General features: G+C 30.5%; 3 protein-coding genes across 5 annotated transcripts; 2 read left to right on the forward strand and 1 right to left on the reverse strand.

Moving 5' to 3' along the window:
- The first annotated feature begins 391 nt into the window (after positions 1-391).
- Positions 392-8,872, forward strand: LOC122634475 (protein strawberry notch-like). 2 transcript variants are annotated; one of them, XM_043823460.1, is made up of 14 exons: positions 392-510; positions 1,242-1,467; positions 1,973-2,063; positions 2,206-2,301; positions 2,455-2,679; positions 2,989-3,114; positions 3,189-3,329; positions 3,422-5,020; positions 5,090-5,528; positions 5,607-5,990; positions 6,122-6,688; positions 6,783-7,096; positions 7,196-7,320; positions 7,449-8,872. In XM_043823460.1, the coding sequence occupies exons 2-13, from the start codon at positions 1,465-1,467 to the stop codon at positions 7,300-7,302; spliced, it is 4,092 nt and encodes a 1,363-aa protein (XP_043679395.1). In that variant the 5' UTR covers positions 392-510; positions 1,242-1,464; the 3' UTR covers positions 7,303-7,320; positions 7,449-8,872. The 2 variants fall into 2 exon arrangements, with proteins under 2 accessions (XP_043679395.1, XP_043679394.1); XM_043823459.1 differs by lacking the exon at positions 392-510 and adding an exon at positions 1,032-1,165.
- Positions 8,873-10,490: 1,618 nt separating this feature from the next.
- LOC122634477 (Golgi SNAP receptor complex member 1) lies at positions 10,491-12,256 on the reverse strand. The gene is made up of 5 exons (XM_043823464.1): positions 11,994-12,256; positions 11,574-11,749; positions 11,327-11,508; positions 11,179-11,247; positions 10,491-11,051 (listed from the first exon to the last, which is right to left on the reverse strand). The coding sequence occupies exons 1-5, from the start codon at positions 12,025-12,027 to the stop codon at positions 10,814-10,816; spliced, it is 699 nt and encodes a 232-aa protein (XP_043679399.1). The 5' UTR covers positions 12,028-12,256; the 3' UTR covers positions 10,491-10,813.
- Positions 12,257-12,589: 333 nt separating this feature from the next.
- Positions 12,590-15,545, forward strand: LOC122634476 (N-lysine methyltransferase KMT5A-A). 2 transcript variants are annotated; one of them, XM_043823463.1, is made up of 6 exons: positions 12,590-12,744; positions 13,419-13,594; positions 13,676-13,826; positions 13,944-14,302; positions 14,386-14,576; positions 14,742-15,545. In XM_043823463.1, exons 1-6 carry the CDS (start codon positions 12,681-12,683, stop codon positions 14,950-14,952), a joined length of 1,152 nt encoding a protein of 383 aa, XP_043679398.1. In that variant the 5' UTR covers positions 12,590-12,680; the 3' UTR covers positions 14,953-15,545. The 2 variants fall into 2 exon arrangements, with proteins under 2 accessions (XP_043679398.1, XP_043679397.1); XM_043823462.1 differs by having other exon boundaries at positions 12,595-12,750; positions 14,742-15,541.
- The last annotated feature ends 753 nt before the right edge of the window (positions 15,546-16,298 follow it).

Genomic DNA, 16,298 nt, shown 5'->3' on the forward strand with positions numbered 1-16,298 from the left:
TAAAGAAATTATTTAACAGTTTTAAATTAGAGCGCGCATAAATGTGTTTTCATATTCTGCCACGATGTGGCGTTGTCAGCGGCGCGAAGCTCGGATCGATCGTATTAGAGCGATACATTTTTTTAAATAGATTAAGGGCTGTAGTCCTGTAATACGATATATACTTTAATTATTTTGGTACGTATATTATGTAGAAGTGTCTGATTTAGTATTAGAAACTTAAACAATTCCCAATTGATTTTACTGAAGAGTTATATGCCAAGTTCGAGGTCGTACTCTTTTCTTTTTACCGCGTATACTTTAGATCGCCTAACGATTAGCGCTGCTCTGCAGCGACGTTGCCAGATCCTGATAGTCTCTTTCATTTGCGTGTGTATGACGCGCGTGCGGACAAATGATACTCAATATTCGCGCTTTATTTACTGTTCATTTGTGAAATCAACGAACACGTGTTCAAAAGAAAGTTTGAAGAATCAACCTGCTTCCCTCATAACACCAATAATTATATTCGTGAGTGTTTAACGATCGTTCATATGCAACAATGACTCGCATTACGAAGGCACAGAATTTGGCCGACAATATTGATGACATTGGAAAAAATTAATTTTAATGATATGTAAAAATAGAACGTCCTCATAGGTAGAAAGTACATTCTCTTAGAAAAAAATAATCGATATATTTATCTAGTTAATGTAAATAATATAGAACCAACAGTCTACATTATCGCATGCTATTGAATATTCTAAATCAAGTTCGTGCTACTTCCAAAACACCTGTAAGTCTGATATTGTATATTTAAATTTGTACACATGCTTATAAAAAAAAAATATTAGTTTCGTATTACATCCGACACTGTGCTAGGGTCATCTCGATACGAATAAATTCTTATTCATTCGTCGTTATATCTTAATATTTTGCAAATACAATTATAAACGAAATATTAGTTGAAAAAAAAAAAGTAGATTTTCTTCGATTGCGCGCCTTATTTTCTGTAAACCCGCTTTTCGAAAGATCTCTTTATAAAAGTAGATTTGGCAACAGCGCTTAACAATGTTACGCAAGGCAGCTGTAGTCAGCGCGTGTGTTTTTGTATTTGCATCGTGATGCACCGTGGGCCGGGCAAAAACCAAGATGGCGGCAGCCGTGCTTGGCGAACGCGTTTAGAGTGAGCGCTTCGATGCATACCACAAAAAATGCTTCGGTCTAAGCGCACACTAAATTCAGGCATTGTGATTTTGTAGCCCGCACAATAAACGAGAAACTTGCCGTTCGACGAGTGATGCTTACTTGACGCGACATAAAATAGGAACCCGTAACGAGGGAAAAAAGTTTTCATCGTCTACTCTGTCAGAATTGCAGCTTCACGTTCGAAAGGAATATCTTCTTCGACGATCGTGTTCCTCATTGAAATCTCTTCCCTTTCTTTATCGAGACTGCAGAAAGGAAAAATAAATTTTTTCGATCATGGTAAGATGTTTCTTTTTTTTTATATTTTCATTGTTCCATTCGCAGCGACGCGCGCTTCTTATGCGTGCGTTTTCTTCTAATCTCCGCTTCGCGAGACAAACTAACCTAAGAACTTCTTGTATATCTTTTTTTATAAATAATTTTTTGCGCATTTATTCTTCAGATTCTTTTTAAGGGTATGTTTTTCTTCTTCCATACTTTTTTTGTTATAAGATTTTTCAAAAATTTACATAAATTTATTGCGAAAATAGTTATGCATTTATTTTTTGTTTGAATATTTAAACAATCTATTGTATTTTAATGACAAGTAAGCTTTTTTTTTTTGATAGTCGTAATTATCAACACGTAAAAGACTTCTTTGTTCTTTATCAAGAATTAATATTTCATAAAAATCAATGATTTTGTTTAAAAAATATCCTTTGTTTAATTTTATGAATAATATGAATATTTCATTAGAATTGTCTATTTATATCTTGTATAATTATTATATGATATATGTATTTAGGCAACAAAGAGATATAAAGAAACAATGAGCGATGACACAAGTGGTAGTGACTTTGACGATGATGAGGATCCTGATAAAATTGAAGTACCTGGTAATTTCTTTATATTTATAATTTATGGGATATTAACTTCATAATGACAATCTATTGATATAATATAATGCTATATATTATTTATTAATCTCTAATCAAAAAGAAATATAATTATTCAATGTCATATACTTATTTTTAATAGGTGGTGGTAAAGATCTTGCAACAGCTGCTGGTATTGCAAATATTAAAGAAGAAAAACCTGCAGAAGTACCATCTAATGCCACAAATAAAGGACAAGGTACTATGAATTGTATATATGTGTAATAAAAAAAAATTCTTTATCATCTGCATTTATATATATATATATGTGTATGTGTATATAGATTTGTTTCAATGTGTTACAAAAAAACGTTATAAACAGAGTGTTACTTAAGTAATATTTATTTAACAGCATTAAATCAAAAACTTAGTAACAAAATACCAGGTGGATTAGTAACTAAAACTGCACCACCAGGATATGAAATGGTACGTGTAGGAGGATCACAAGGTACTCCACCTAATTTTGTTGGTACCAACCAATTGAATCAATTGGGTCAATTAGGAGCTGGTGGACCATATAATTTCCCAGGATTAGCAAGTCTTGCAGGATTCAATCCTGCAGCTTTTTTACAACAGAGTATGTCTATGATTGATATATGTCTTCTGAGTTTGGATATTATATATTTTTTTAAAATTCATTCTTTTTCTATTTCCTTCCTTTGATTTTTTTTAGTTTCCTTTTTTCCAAAAATACTTGATATATGTACATATTAATTATGAGCATATATCATAATTTTGTCTATATTTATATATACACTATCTTGTATCTCTCTTTTCCATCATTTTATTAAATTATATAATTATTCAGATATGCATTTTGCTTTCACACAAATCCTGAAGCTATTTTAACGTTTAGATCAATCTTTTATTGGATGAAATATTGCAGGTATGGAAATGAATAATTTAATGGGAGGTTTTATGGGAATGGCTGGAATGAATATGGGTGTCAATCCATTTGTTCAGTTTCTCAATCAGAGTGGACTTCATCCAAATTGGCCTGCAGGTTTATCCGGTATTATTAACAAATTTTTTATGTATACATGCAATTTTTTACATTATCTCATAGTCATAATATTTATTATTTAGGAAAAGCTGTATCACAATTATGGATGAATTCTGGTGATCCAACAAAAGTAGGTATGCAACCAACAATACCAGAAGAAGAAGAGGTAGATGATGAAGACATGGGTGTTGCAGAAACTTATGCAGATTATATGCCTACCAAACGTATGCATGTTTTATTTTGCTATTAATGAGAAAAGTGTAATTGTATAAAGGATTAGAAAACGTTTTCTAACAAGTTTATTTAAAATGTACAGTCAAACGTGGGCGTAAGCATCCAGATCCAGTTGTTGAGACAGCATCATTATCTAGTGTAGAACCTACGGATGTTTGGTACGAACTTTCTATACCAGAAGAAACAATACGATCTGGAGCTTTGTCGGCTCTTCAGTTAGAATCCATAACTTATGCATCCCAACAACACGAACATCTTTTACCGGATAGTACACGTGCTGGATTTCTTATCGGAGATGGAGCTGGTGTTGGTAAAGGACGAACTATAGCAGGCATTATATTTGAAAATTATTTAAAAGGTAGGAAACGTGCCATTTGGGTTTCCGTCTCCAACGATCTCAAATACGATGCCGAACGTGATTTAAAAGACATTGGGGCATCAAAAATCGAAGTACATGCTTTAAATAAGTTCAAATACGCAAAAATTTCTTCAGCTGTAAATGGTAATGTTAAAAAAGGTGTAATATTTAGTACATATTCTGCATTAATCGGTGAATCCTCTCAAAGTGGAGGTAAATACAAAAGTAGATTAAAACAATTGTTGCAATGGTGTGGAGAAGATTTTGATGGATTAATTATTTTTGACGAATGCCATCGTGCAAAAAATTTATGCCCTACCGGAAGTTCCAAACCTACCAAAACTGGTTTAACCGTACTGGAATTGCAAAATAAACTTCCTAAATCACGAGTGGTGTATGCTAGTGCCACTGGTGCTTCTGAGCCTCGCAATATGGCCTATATGGTACGATTAGGTATGTGGGGCGAAGGAACTCCTTTCCCTGAATTCAACGATTTTATCACTGCGGTGGAAAAGCGTGGAGTTGGTACAATGGAAATAGTAGCAATGGATATGAAATTACGAGGCATGTATATTGCTCGACAACTTAGTTTTCACGGCGTTGCTTTTAAAATCGAAGAAGTTCCTCTATCTAAGGACTTTACTAAAATATACGATCATTCGGTAAGATTATGGGTAGAAGCAATGCAGAAATTCCAAGAAGCGGCCGAATTAATTGACGCTGAGAATCGCATGAAAAAAACTATGTGGGGTCAATTTTGGTCGTCTCATCAACGTTTCTTCAAGTATCTATGTATTGCAGCAAAAGTAAAGCATGCTGTTGCAGTAGCTCGAGAAGCTGTTAAATGCGGGAAATGTGTGGTTATCGGTCTGCAATCGACCGGTGAAGCACGCACTTTGGAACAATTGGAACGTGATGACGGAGAACTAAGTGATTTTGTTTCTACTGCTAAAGGAGTACTCCAAACGTTAGTGGAGAAACATTTTCCAGCGCCAGATCGTAATCGAATCCATCGACTTCTTGGTTTAGATTTACCTAAAATGAATAAATCAGAAGGGGAAGATTTGATTGATGGTGCAGGTGGATCTGCAGGAGGAAGTAAAAGGAAACCGGTACGTCAAGCAGCACAAAGAGCTTCAAAAAAAGTTCGAGCATGGTCTTCCGAGGAAGAGATAACTGACGAAGAAAAAAATGGTGATCATAGTTCTGGTTCTGAATTTAAATTGAGTGGAACGGAGAGTGAAGATGATCATCGAACTGACGAGGAAAGTAATATAAGTTCCGATTTCAATCCATTTTATAGTGATAGTGATTCTGATGTTGGTAAGTATACAAAACTTACGCATATTTAAATCGATGTAAACAAATGTTACGATTTATTTCTTTTTATAGATCCATGGGACAGACGAAAGAAGAAAGGTGGTAAGAAACAAAAGAAACCAGCCAAGAAACGTTTAAGCACGCAAGACAAAATACAATCTATGCTTGCGCATAAGACGTCTAACAATAGGAACAAACGTAACGGAGATACGGCAGTGAGCGGAAATCATGGTAATGCATCTTCTAATAATCAAGGACCACCTCGGGATGCTATTGAACGTGCTTGTAGCATGAAAGAAGAATTGTTAGCACAAATAGAGACCTTAGGAGAAAGATTACCACCGAATACGTTAGATCAATTGATCGACGAACTTGGTGGTCCGGAGAATGTCGCAGAAATGACTGGAAGAAAAGGTCGTGTTGTTCAAACGGAAGATGGTGCAATACAATATGAATCTAGATCTGAAGTCGACGTTCCGTTAGAGACGCTTAACTTAACAGAAAAACAAAGGTAAACTTATTAATTTTGTTTATGACAATTCGTCTTCGTTTATCGAAGAAAGGTGTAAATTACTTTACGCTTTATTAGATTTATGGATGGTGAGAAGACAGTTGCAATCATCTCGGAAGCAGCTAGCAGTGGCATATCATTGCAAAGTGATAGACGTGCGAGAAATCAAATGCGTAGAGTACATATCACACTTGAACTACCATGGAGCGCAGATAGAGCAATACAACAGTTTGGTCGAACGCATCGTTCGAATCAAGTAAATGCTCCGGAATATATATTCCTTATTTCGGATCTTGCCGGAGAAAGACGATTTGCTTCGATTGTTGCGAAACGTCTCGAAAGTCTTGGTGCGTTAACTCACGGAGATCGCAGAGCAACCGAAACGCGAGATCTTTCACAATTCAATATCGATAACAAATATGGTCGATCGGCTCTCGAGGCAACGATGAAGACTATAATGGGGTTTGTTGTATACTCTTGTATTATACTTGTGTGTGTGTGTGTGTACTTTCTCTAAACGTCATCGCATGTTTAATGTATATATGAAAATTATATTTACGGTTGAATTAATGAAGTATAAAATAATACAATAGGTACGAGCCGCCATTGGTACCACCACCACAAGACTATAATGGTGATTTCTTCAAAGATGTGGCGGACGCTCTAGTGGGCGTAGGACTAATTTGTAATAGCGAAAATATGCCAGGAGTTCTTACTTTGGACAAAGATTATAATAACATGTCTAAATTCTTAAATCGTATCCTCGGAATGCCAGTCGATTTGCAAAATCGATTATTCAAATATTTTACCGACACTTTGAATGCCATTATCCTTCAAGCGAAGAAAACTGGGCGTTTCGACATGGGTATTCTTGATCTTGGTACGTCAGGAGAGAACGTTCGCAGAGTAAGACTTTATCGTTTTCTTCGGAAGCATGCAACTGGTAAAGCACCTACCGAATTACATGTTGTACATGTTGAACGTGGTATGAGTTGGACCGAGGCAATGGATCAATGGTCCAAATTAACTGGTGCCAAGGAAGGATTTTATTTGAGTCATCAAATACGAAATGGTAAACAAACAGCTATCCTTGCGGTTGCTGTCGATGGTGGTAAAAAGAAAAGTGAAAGTAAAAAAGATCAGTTATACATGGTTTATAGGTACGATATACTTTAGTCTATCAAAAATTAATTTAAATATATAATGGTACATAACGAAAATGAAATATTTTCGATATGTATGTGTTGTTTGTAGGCCGAATACCGGATTGCAATTACGTCAAGAATCATTAGGTGAATTAGAAAAGAAATACAAAAAGGTTTCAACCGAGGAGGCAGAACCTCATTGGACGCAACAATACGAAGCATCTGTGGATACATGTTCACACGCTTATTGGCGTGGCAATTGTAAAAATGTCACTCTTGGTATGGAATGTGAAGTAGGATTACGAAGACGGTCATATAATGTTTTAGCTGGTTCGGTTCTTAGCGTTTGGAGTCGCGTTGAAGGTGTACTTGCGGCACGATCTGGACATAATTCGAAGATGCAAGTTGTCCGACTAAGAACTGGTAAATTCTTTTCTGTATTTGAAAGGAATTTCATCAATGTGACTTGCCGCTTAATTGATTTCATTTAAATAAATATCTACATCGATTATGTTATTGCAGACGAAGGTTTGAAAATTGTAGGAACTCTTATTCCTAAATCTTGTATGGAGACGTTACGTCAAGCGCTTTCATCTGATGCAGAGAATACCGAAGAATTGACATTTTGAATTCATTAAACACGTAAGGTATACATTATTTCTTTCTAATTTTATATCAAACTGTGACAATAATAATTGAGATATATTTTAATATGATATACATATATATATATTTTTTTTTTCTATTGCAATAATTATTCGCATTTTTCGTACAGGTGAGAATAAAGCGAAGTAAATAATAGTGTTATGTAAACACTCAATCAATGGGGCATATAAAAAACATCGTGCAATCACGTCATTTGCACGAGTTGGATTAGCTACCATGGAACACTTACGTGTTGGGTAGACTAAACTGAACCCATCAGTGTTGTAATGTATTTTCGTCACAGATTTAGCATGACAAGTGAAATAAATGCTCGAAATAAGCTTTTCCGAGTTGATAGTCAAAGAACTGGAAAAAGGACTTGGCAGATTTTTCCTGTCATCACACATGTATTATTGAAAGATATCTATCAAGTCCCGATGTAAACCTTCAAATAGGTAGAATCTTCTTTAATTTTAGTCGAAGACTATACTCGAGTCAAAAATTCATAATTATATAAAATTCCTTTTTTATTTTTCGTTAGGAATGATAACATTTTAGATGGATCGTATAAACATGCATATGTAATAACGAATTATCATGTTTCATTTTTCGTGATTATAATAAAAGAAAAGCTGCCTGTAAAAGTTATGCAGTAAAGAAAAATTGTATTTGTATGCAATAAGAAAAACTCCATTATTTAATCATACGCAAAGTAAGAGAATAATCCGAGGATAAAAGCTATAAAACTTTCTATAGAAATTAATTATTGATATGAAATGTTACGATCCAATCTATAACAAAAATGCGACTGATTAGTGAGAATAGTCTATAAAGGGCTAGAGGAGTAATACTAGCGCTGCATAACTATTTGGACGATTAATTTTTCACTCTCGGAGTATAGATGTATACGCAGTTTTAAGTTTTATTTGATTGATAGGTGAAATCATTGATTAACACGAAAAAAATATTATTGCTACCGCCGCTATAGCTATTACTGTTATCACATTACTGCTACTACTATTAGCCGTAGATCTAGACTATAAAACTATTATCAATATTACTATAATGTAGGGAGACAAGGTAACGGTATTATAAGCGCCTTAAATTTTCCACAGTTCATGTAATTCGACTCAAATCTGTTCTGCTTTGTCTTATTCAATTGTATTAATATAATATATTTTTTTAATTAATTTTCAAATAACAGCTATTATGGATCTTTAATTGTATTGACTAAGTAGATGGAAAATTAACAATGGCAAGTATATCTAGTCTCCCAACATGCTCCATCTATTAATACTGTTAGCATTAAAGAAAAACTAGATTGAAACAGTACATACGATGATATATTTATATTCAAAATCGAAATGCAATCATGCGATTCATGCATGGAATAGATGTTTGTTCCTTCGTTTGTTTGTTTGTATGCCTGTGAGCGAGTTATGGATGGGTGCTGAGAACAAAATGGATATCGTATTCCATCTTCTCTTTACAAGAAAAAATTTAGATTAAATGATGTAGAATATTTTAGAACCGTTAATAAAATCTTGAGTAGAATTTCTTAGCATATGCTGTAACAACGTATGAAGCAACGTCTTCATGTGCTATGACGTGACAAAATTGATGGATATTGACACTTCCTTATATCCAGGGTTTCCCTTGCAGCAATGCATAATGTTAAAAGTAGCGCTTACAAAAGTTCTTCGTTTCTACGAATACACTATATATTGCATTTATAAACAAATAAATATATGAAATACATGATTTAGAGTATATATATGTATATATACATATATATATATTATATATATTACGATATATATAATATATATCATATATACATATATATATATATATATATACCTACACATACAATAAACAGGGGCCGCACTTTTTAATTTAACGAAGGTTCACTAAAAAAAAAAAAGACGAAAATTTATTACTTACAAATTTTGAAATTTCAGAAAATATTCATATCAGGATATCAAGATTGTAAGATACATAAATTTCTGATGCCGTATTACATGACTCCTATAGGTAAAGACTCGAGATAGTGTGACTACGTGCAGAAAAATGTAAATATATATATTTAAAGTATATACACAAGAATTTTTTATTACCGGATATGTGCATCTTTATATTCAATATTTTTACAGTTCTTGTGCTTGAGTTCCTATTAAAAAAGTCAAAATATAATTTATAAATGTGGTATTTAGTATACGTGGAAACAGATACTGCACTTATTGAAATGACTTCTTTCGTAGCGTGCTGTGTTTTCATGGGCTTATACATAGGAGAATCAATGAGCTATGTGTGTGAGGATGTGTGCGTGCGTGTACACGTGCATATGAAAGTGTCTCTTACATGTAAATCAATACATTATAAAACAAAACAAAAATATCAATGATTAATTTGGATATGAAGCCTGATAGTAACTCTATTGTATGAAATTATATCTGAACATCACTGTATACCATATTATTTATCAATCAGTATAAGAAATCATTTTGTAGTGAAATGTATCCTTTTAATTATTTAATAATTTGCTTATAGTATACCATCTCAATCTCTAAAATGATCGAATATGTTTTGAAGTACAGAAAGCTTTAAGAGTTTAAAAACATCTAACATTTTTATACCCTTACTTTAAAAATATATTATAAAGAGGTAGGTAATCAGAAATATTATTCAAGCAAAGCATATACATTTTCTTACATATTCGAACTATAATACAAAGATGAATTAATAATGAACAATCAAATACATTTATATATAAAAATTGTATAAAAGTAAAAAGATTGTTTATCATAACTCTAATCAACAGTTTAGGTATATACTCATTCAGAGTATGTTATACGTAGTAATGACTTATTAATTCTGTTAAAATGTATTTTACTTATTTAGTAATGAGACTATATATCTATATGAGACTATATATAGTAAAAAAAATACATAAATCCATTACATTTTTTAGCAACAAATCGACAGATATGTAACTTAGAAAATATATTTACAAATTGCATACAACATTAACTTCAAATTCTAACTTTATATCATATTTTCTCTTAAATTTGTATCTGTAATAAGCATTATTTTAGAATATCGTATTTCTTGTCTCACAGGATTTCAATATAATTTAGTACATGGATAATATACAAAAGAGATAAAAATTGAATAACCATGCTAAAACCCATAATATTTATTTTTAACATTTATTAAATTCATATACTAGTCATTGAAAGTGAATCGCAACGTTTGTGTGACAATATACGTTTAGTACATTTGGTATAAAAAAAAACTGTACAATGCAATAATTTTGCCAATGTAATTCTTGATTATAAATCCATTCATACTGACTTTCATTCATAGGAGCATACTTACTATTCTCATGTAACTTCTGCATTTTAGTAGCTATTATATTGCTATTTCTGTCATCTGTTTACATATGTTTTTCCAACTTCTAATAAATGTGGAAGTATTTTTTTATGCATTTATAATTCAATGAAATGCATACAAGAGCATAAGGAACGTGCAGAATCCTATGATAACTCCAAGAATTAAAGAATCTCGTCTCTTCCTTAAATTTATTCTTTGTAATAGACTACTCACTGCTGGGAATCGATTAGAAATGTCATTAAATCTAGTTTGTATACGTTTGAAAGCTTGTCTTTGAGTAATTAAATGTTCTCGCGTTTCCATTGCTATACTTATTTGATCATTGATTAAACGATCAGAGCTAAAAGTTAAAATAATTTAGTAAAACTTTCGTAGTGATACAAGAAATATAAATGTGAGTGTAATATATTCATTATTATTATATAGCATACATGTATGTAGATTTAATTGAGTTTGTATTTACTTACTTATGAATATGTTGATTTTCTTTCAAATACATTTCTCTACGGTTTAATCCACTTGTGGTTTTATAATTGCTAAAAAAGATAAGTGTATCATACAAATGCATTTATACCAAACATATTCATAGAAAAAAATGTATTTTATACAACATACTCAATTTCCTTGCGCACATTACCCAAGAGATCTTCACGATCCTTTCTTATAGCAAAATTATTCCTAATTTTATTAAATTCTAATTTATAATCTTTTAATATTTCTTTATGACGTTGCATAGTATGTAACATAGCTGCTCCATTTGGTTGCAATTCACTCATTTTCTCATTAACATTAAATAACTAAAAAATCAAATACTTAAAATAGTATATAACTGTATAATATATAGGAAAATAATATTGCTTACTTTAGATAATAATGTTTCTATTTCCAAGGCCATATTCTCAAACACATGTTCTTCGTCTAAAAGTGGAACTTCATCTGGTGTAACATTTTTAGAATGTGTATTTACACCTAACTTGCTAAATGCTACAAGTTTTGCATCAATTTCATTTTCCAAGTGTCTAGCCTGCTTTCTTAAATCTATAAATAGATTTTTTTCGTAGTAAGAACCTTTTATGGTAAGATATTAAATTAATAAAAAATTTGACATACAATAAGATAAAATATACATAAATATATTGCTAACAAAGCACACAAAACAATATTGTAATTTATCATGAAAGTTCATGTGTCACCTTATATATAATTATTTATATGTAACGTAACGCGTGTATACATATTGTGTGCTATGTAAATACGTATACTTAATTACTAATAAGAATACCTTCCCAATCAACTGCATCTAAAGTGCTAGCCATTTGTTTTTCGAATTATAACCACAATATTTTACAACACATGCCACATTATCCACGCATATTTACTTGTTGATTCTTTTCGCAAAAGATGTATAAATGAACACGATCTATGAGATATATCTATATCACGCAATAAACAACACTTATTGTAAATTTAATGCGATTTAGTTTGACGTTTTTTCGGTATACGCGGTTATGAAAAATCATCGTTTTTTAGTACCATACAGTGCGATCTGGTGGCAATATATGGAAACAATTCCTATCATCAAAAATCACAATCGGTATTATCCTAAATGTCAATGAAAATATCATAACGTACCATAAAACTAATATCCGGAAAAGTTTGGATTATTTTCTATTTGTAGTTATATATTTTATATATCTAAATATAATGGTAGATATACATTTTCAAATACGATATTTCGTTAAAAATTTAAAATTGGCGCTTTTATTGGCATCTAGTTCCTTGTAACATTGACGTTAGCAAATAAGCAACCTAGCTTAATATTTCGTTTATGTTGGTAAATATACGTATACGTATGTACGTACACATAGATGATACTTCTATATTCTACAGTTTGTAGGAAGTGTGAGAGCACCGAAGCGGATTGTGAACGTCCATTCTATGAGTGTGTAGCTGTAGAAAGAATTTTTCTATGAGAAAATCAAATCAGGAGACTGCAGATCGTATGAAAAAGTCCGGCGATAACATGGTGAAAGGTAGAGGTATGTTTTTAAAATATTCATTAATAGTTTCACTTAAGATTTAACAGTAAATGCCAGGTTATGTTTTCATAGATTTGATTTATACTCGCACCATTTTGAATTTCATCCTAGATATTAATGCTCGTAGTTTTCTCTAGTCTGTAATTAAATAATTCATAAAGCATTAGAAAATAATGTTATATTGTGTGATCTTTAATTATTTCAATTCATAATGATCACCAGCTTCCAAATTTTATGTAATTTAGATGAACAATATTTTTATTTATAAAAGTAATGTGAATATTATTATTATGATCTATACCATTTCCTTATGTGTCATTTTACATAAACAAATTATAGCATGAGGTTATTTTTAAACAGTTTTATTATGATTAAACATTTTAATATTTATAACAAATTATATTTTGTTATAATGGATTATATGATTGTAATATTGGATAATATTCTATATTAAATTATTTTATTATTTATCTTTAAAAAAAATGCTATTATATTTTATTAATTTTCATTTAATATATTCAAGTATTTTTATATATATATATTTATTAAACAACTTATTTTTACAATTAGCTGATAAATATAAATCAAATAAAATCTATTACTAAAAACAATGGTTTTTTTTATATAATATAAAATTAACATATATATTTGTATTATAAAAATTTTAGTTCGTACACGGAATATATCAACCGTAACATCTGGCAAAGAAATTATTCCATTAATGAAGAGAGAAACAAATACAAATGGCTTTAAAAGAAGACAGCGTAATGCTCTCAATGGAATGCAATCAATCTCTAATGAACAAGTGTCTTCTGCGTGTATAACTGCCTTCTTTCCTATAAAGGTATTCGATTGTATTTTATACAATAAGTATATTATAAAACTTTAATTCATTATTGTTTTTTTTTTGCGTATGTGTATGTAGGTTGCAAATATTACAAATGTAAATACTACTAAGGAATCTTCCAAGGATGTAGATGTAATGACGGGGCATTGTTTTCTTACCAAAGAAGAAACTATTTCTATAAGTGTTGTAGAAGAAATTGTAACAGATGTTGGTGAATTTAAAACAGATGGTATCTGTCCATTTTATAAATTTTCAACATAGTTAGTTATATAATAAGAAATGAAACAATATTTTTCTAAAATTATCTTTTAATTTATAATATATTATTCCTTACAAATATGCACAGAAACACCTGTAGCAGTGCCAATTCATGGACCTTCAACACCACATAGAATAAATATGCCAAATAGTCATGTAGAAGAAACTGATAGTAGAGACATAATTAATGGAAGAAATAAAGGACTTGTTGCCACGTGTACTCCTCCTCAACACCTTGCACGCAAGCCTGCTCGTAGAAAATTGACTCAGAGTCAAAATAATGCTCAACGATCAGTGCATTCATCTGTTATAGAAGGCACAAATCATACGCTTGCAGAATATTTTCCAGTACGTCGGAGTGTAAGAAAATCTAAGAAAGCTGTATTAGAAGAAAAACAAAGAGACATAGAAGCAAAAGTTTTGCAACAAGTTGAGGAAGGTTTAGAAGTGAGTATGAAATGAGCTTCAAAATAATATTTTTTATAAATTGTTATGTTACTTTATATAAATTATGAAATATTAATGTTTAGGTCAGATATTTTCCTGGTAAAGGACGCGGGGTAGTAACTACACGTTCTTTTATGAAAGGAGAATTTGTAGTAGAATATATTGGTGAATTAATTGATCAAGTCATAGCAAAGAAACGTGAGAAAATCTATGCACAAGATCAAAATGCTGGATGTTATATGTATTATTTCCAGCATCGTAATCATCAGTATTGGTATGTGTATTTGATATTAAAAATAATAATTATATTAATGAAGTTAATATAATTATATATGATTATCTTACTGCAATAATAATATTACAATTTCAATTTCTGTAAATTCTGAATATAGTTCTTACGGATAAATTTTGAAGTATGACAATACTTAAATATTTGTAGTGTTGATGCTACAGCAGAAACAAAAAAGTTGGGCAGGTTGGTAAATCATTCCAGAAATGGAAATTTAATTGCAAGGATCGTTGAAGTAGAATCAACACCACATTTAGTACTTACAGCAAAAGAAGATATACCAATTGGAGTAGAAGTTACATATGATTATGGTGATCGAAGTCGAGAAGCTATTCGTCATCATCCATGGTTAGCTTTATAGCACTTTAAAATTACATTTTATATCGTAACAATGTATTGATAACGATCTATGTTGTTACTCCCACAAAATAACTTATTATCCCATGTAGTATATATTTTCAATGCCTGACTATGTGCTGCATTTATGCAGGATATTAGTATACCAAGTATGCTTATGTATTAGGTCGTGTATTGATTTAGGAAAAAAATGCATTATTACAAGACATCTATTATGAATTGCATAATTTAAATGTAACTAATATTTTTTTCTAGAACTGATATCAACAAATTATATTATCTTAATGAATTAAAGCATTGTCTAGTTGAAGTATCTTATGACGAATATGAAAGTGTTTATAAGATAATATAATCATTGAAAAAAGTTGTTGATTTATGTGTTTTTCACTTTAGGAATGATCATGTCTAATTTTCAAAAGTATTTATATATTGAAGTAAGTTTAGTTATTTTGTTTTGGTTAATTAATGGTTAAAAAAATTATTAAGTTATATATTTGATATAATTATAATTAGATTAGATTCAATCATATAAATATTGCACAAAGATGTATTAAATTAAAAAATGATTCTAAGCAGTATATCATTTTTATGACTCTGCAACTTTTTATTGTGATCGTATATGATCTTAATATTCGAAATATTCATGTGTTGGTTTTCATAAAGTATTACATTTTACATAATTTCATTCATCAATATTTAAAAAGAAAAAACTTTCAAGAATTATTTATTGCAATTTTCGTAAAATTCAAAAATAATATATAACTTTAGAATTATAAGATTTAGTGACTGATTAAAATATTTTATGTATAAAGCTGTACTCAAATAGTTTTAGAAAACATTAATTTAGAATTTCGTTAATGTTCAAACTATATATGTTAAACAAACAGTTATTTTGTAGAGAATCAAATGCAAAATTCTGTAGATTTATGTAGATTTATTACAATAAGCAACATTTTTTATACATGTCTCTTATACAAAGTTACAATTTTGATTTTGCTTTATATGTACCATACCAATCAAAATATGATATAGATATTGTATTTGATATTTAAATTCAATGTTTCTCTAAAACAAGGTCTGCCAATAATCCTGATAAGTTTCAAATTAAGAATAAAGGATGCATAAGTTTATCCTACTTTTTACTTATACATTAATTATTACAGATAGAAACATACATTGTATAAAATCATACAATGTAAGTTTAATATAAAATAAGTTTAAAACAAGTGATAGAAACATGGTATTTCTCTGATATAGAATTTCTCCAAAATATAGAATAAATATGAATAATTATATTTTCTAGGTGTTAATTTATTGTTAAAATATTGAAAAGTTTCTTCTATTTATCAT

This window comes from Vespula pensylvanica, chromosome 15 (assembly GCF_014466175.1).
Source record: "Vespula pensylvanica isolate Volc-1 chromosome 15, ASM1446617v1, whole genome shotgun sequence".
NCBI classification, from domain to species: Eukaryota; Metazoa; Arthropoda; class Insecta; order Hymenoptera; family Vespidae; genus Vespula; species Vespula pensylvanica.